General features: G+C 39.7%; 2 protein-coding genes across 2 annotated transcripts; one reads left to right on the top strand and one right to left on the bottom strand.

Moving 5' to 3' along the window:
- Positions 1-312: 312 nt before the first annotated feature.
- On the top strand, positions 313-675 carry LOC111269801 (intraflagellar transport protein 70A; the record flags this gene model as incomplete). Its single annotated transcript, XM_022849640.1, is given in 1 exon segment — positions 313-675. A coding segment is annotated over 1 exon segment (183 nt), but the record flags the coding sequence as incomplete, so codon positions are not given.
- Positions 676-783: 108 nt separating this feature from the next.
- LOC111269802 (adult-specific rigid cuticular protein 15.7-like) lies at positions 784-1,734 on the bottom strand. The gene is made up of 2 exons (XM_022849641.2): positions 1,626-1,734; positions 784-1,437 (listed from the first exon to the last, which is right to left on the bottom strand). Exons 1-2 carry the CDS (start codon positions 1,632-1,634, stop codon positions 1,045-1,047), a joined length of 402 nt encoding a protein of 133 aa, XP_022705376.1. The 5' UTR covers positions 1,635-1,734; the 3' UTR covers positions 784-1,044.
- Positions 1,735-2,676: the final 942 nt, after the last annotated feature.

Here is a 2,676-nt window from a genome sequence, read left to right as displayed (position 1 = left end):
AAGTCTCTAGATTTGTTTTTATTAATTCCCTGTTCTTAGAGATCTGTTGTAATATAAACACATACGCTCACACTAGTTATCACATTTCGAAGTTTTCGTTTATCTACTAAAATGGCTATGTATAAGTATGTCAACGCTCGCCACTTGTTATACAGATTATATCACATGTATATTAGGACATATATATTTTGATACGGGATTTCTGAGCTCATGATACAGCCTAACTTACGTCGTAATTTTAACTTTTATGACGAGCAGGGTATTCGTTTGAAACGAAACATGAATTAATTTCGATTCAATCTTCTCCGTCAGGTGATCGTCGTTCGAGATGCCGTTGTTCACGACTGCCGTATTTTTCTCTCACAGTGTGAACAGTTCGGCTATTCCGTTTGTGCCTCTTTCGACGACGGCCGAGGCTCATCCGATGTCCTACCGGCGACCGTTGCGTCGGAGGCGAGGCTGTTACTTGCTCTATTTGCTATAATCAACGAATAATAAATAGACAATGACAGATCGAGTTCAGTTTAATTATACGTGAATCACGAAGACATGTTTACGGGTAAAATTTGCGTTAACGTGATATAAACAAAACAGCAGCTACCATACAAGATACTTAATGTACTGTTGTTCATTTACTTTGTCAAATATAAAGCTCTTTTAAAGAGAAGTAAATAAGTCTGCCAACGACCTACTTTTTTCAAGTGCCGATCAAAGATTAAGTGGCCGATCAGTCAAATCGAATCTAAACAATGTTACCCAATCAGACATACAAAACAACACTCATTTTGGTTAGTAAAGAATTGTTTATTTACTGAGTAAATACGTATAATATACAAAAATAAAACGTTGTTAGAATTTGTCGTGAGGACTAGAGGAGCCTTACTACACTCAAGTGAGGTCTGAGATTCGAAGTATGCGTACGAATATTGTTATAAATTAGCCAGGGTTGTTATATAGCTAGGGATCTTTGAAAGCAGATGTTTCCTAGGGGTATCACTTTGGATCCACCGTAATCTCTATGCAAGTATAGTAATGTGGATAAGATTAAGCTCCAAGGCCGTAACCGTAACCGTGAGAAATCTGGATCGATCCCGAAGGAATAGACTTTCCGTAGAGGTGATTATGGTAGCTAGCGAATGCGGGTTCGCTGGTCTTCGTGCCAGGCTCGTTAGTCTTAACGTTAGCCCTGAAGCCCAACTTGTCGGCCTGGTACTCAACGCTGCGGTGTCTTCCGTCAATCTCTCCAAGGTAGTATGACCCTACGACAAGACCGTGCGAGGCCTTCTCCTGACGCCCCCTTATATTTCCATAGCCGTCCTTGATATTATATTTGAATTCATAGTTGCCGTAATCGTCCTGCTGTACTGCGGCAGCCGAGTGACCTCCATAGTGGTCGCCCGCTAGGACGTTCGCAAAACAGGCGGCAATCGCAATGAGCTGCAATCATGCACAATCATAAACAATATCTAGCGAGAAGCACAAATACATTATGCACCTATGGTAGAGCTAGTTAATAGATACAAATCAGCTTGTGAACAATTTACGCGCTTTTGAATTGATCACGATTCAATAGTAATTCTTCAAAACAATGAGTATTCTCTATCTTGTGATTTCTTTCTACTCACTTGGAACATGGCTGAAATAGATTATTTCTCAAGTCGGTGACGCTGTTGACGCTCGTCAACCGAAGATATATACGGGTTTGGCTGAGTTTTGTACAAGAAAAGGGGTGAGGACTTGTGCCGCCTAGAGATAAGCCTCAACGAAATACGGGATCGACTAGTCAGTGACAATGACGCGGCGTGTATAACTTCGACGATTCTGTAAGGCGCCTCCAACTAACTTTGCTAGTCGGTACGACTATCCTAATCACCGGGCCGGTCATGGCAGCGGCGGTCCATTTTACTGACCAAAAAAAAGCGAGAAAAAAAACGCGTTCAACACTGCGACGCACGGAATAGCTCTGCCTTATCTTTAGTCCTTCTGCTTATTAAATAAGAAAAACATAACCGGGTAATATAGATGTGTTTACAAAATTCGTACACAAATCTACTTGTAAGCTATCGAATAATGGCGTTATACCTATATGTACGTACACAGTGAATTTGATTTGAAAAAGACACGATATGCCGACAATATATTGGTTAACCGTACTAAAAAAGTAGCGCGTCTGAAGCCTTATCTAGTAAAAAACAAAATAGAAACACAACACATAATAACAGGCCATGTGTGTCAAACGATCCATATCGAAGTTTGGCTATACTGTGTTTTTCGTAATGGCTAGTTCAATCATGGACAATAAATACGGTGTTAGCTTTGTCGACTCGCGAAAACTTCTTAAATAATACGATATTATATAGAGCAGGCTAAATAAGTCAAATAGAAATGGCATTGGACATAAAGGCCATGGGTCAAAAAACGTTCAACAGTGAACTCGGTGTACAATACTTAAATAAATAAGACTTTTCTAATTAGCGAAGCCATTCACTATTGTATAAATGCCTTTATAATTATGGATAATAATAGTGATACCTGTCGTAATTATATAGAGTTCAAGTAATTAGCTTTAAACTGATAAGTATCAAAGTGGCACAACCGAAAGATCTATAGCGTATTTTCTCTCGGAGAACTCGATGAAAACACCCACCCAACGGCTTGAAACATTATTTGCAGCCA

Source organism: Varroa jacobsoni, unplaced genomic scaffold, assembly GCF_002532875.2.
Source record: "Varroa jacobsoni isolate VJ856 unplaced genomic scaffold, vjacob_1.0 scaffold_1415, whole genome shotgun sequence".
Classification (NCBI taxonomy): Eukaryota; Metazoa; Arthropoda; class Arachnida; order Mesostigmata; family Varroidae; genus Varroa; species Varroa jacobsoni.
Note: the sequence above shows the minus strand (reverse complement) of the source record. Positions and strands in the feature narration are given on the sequence as shown.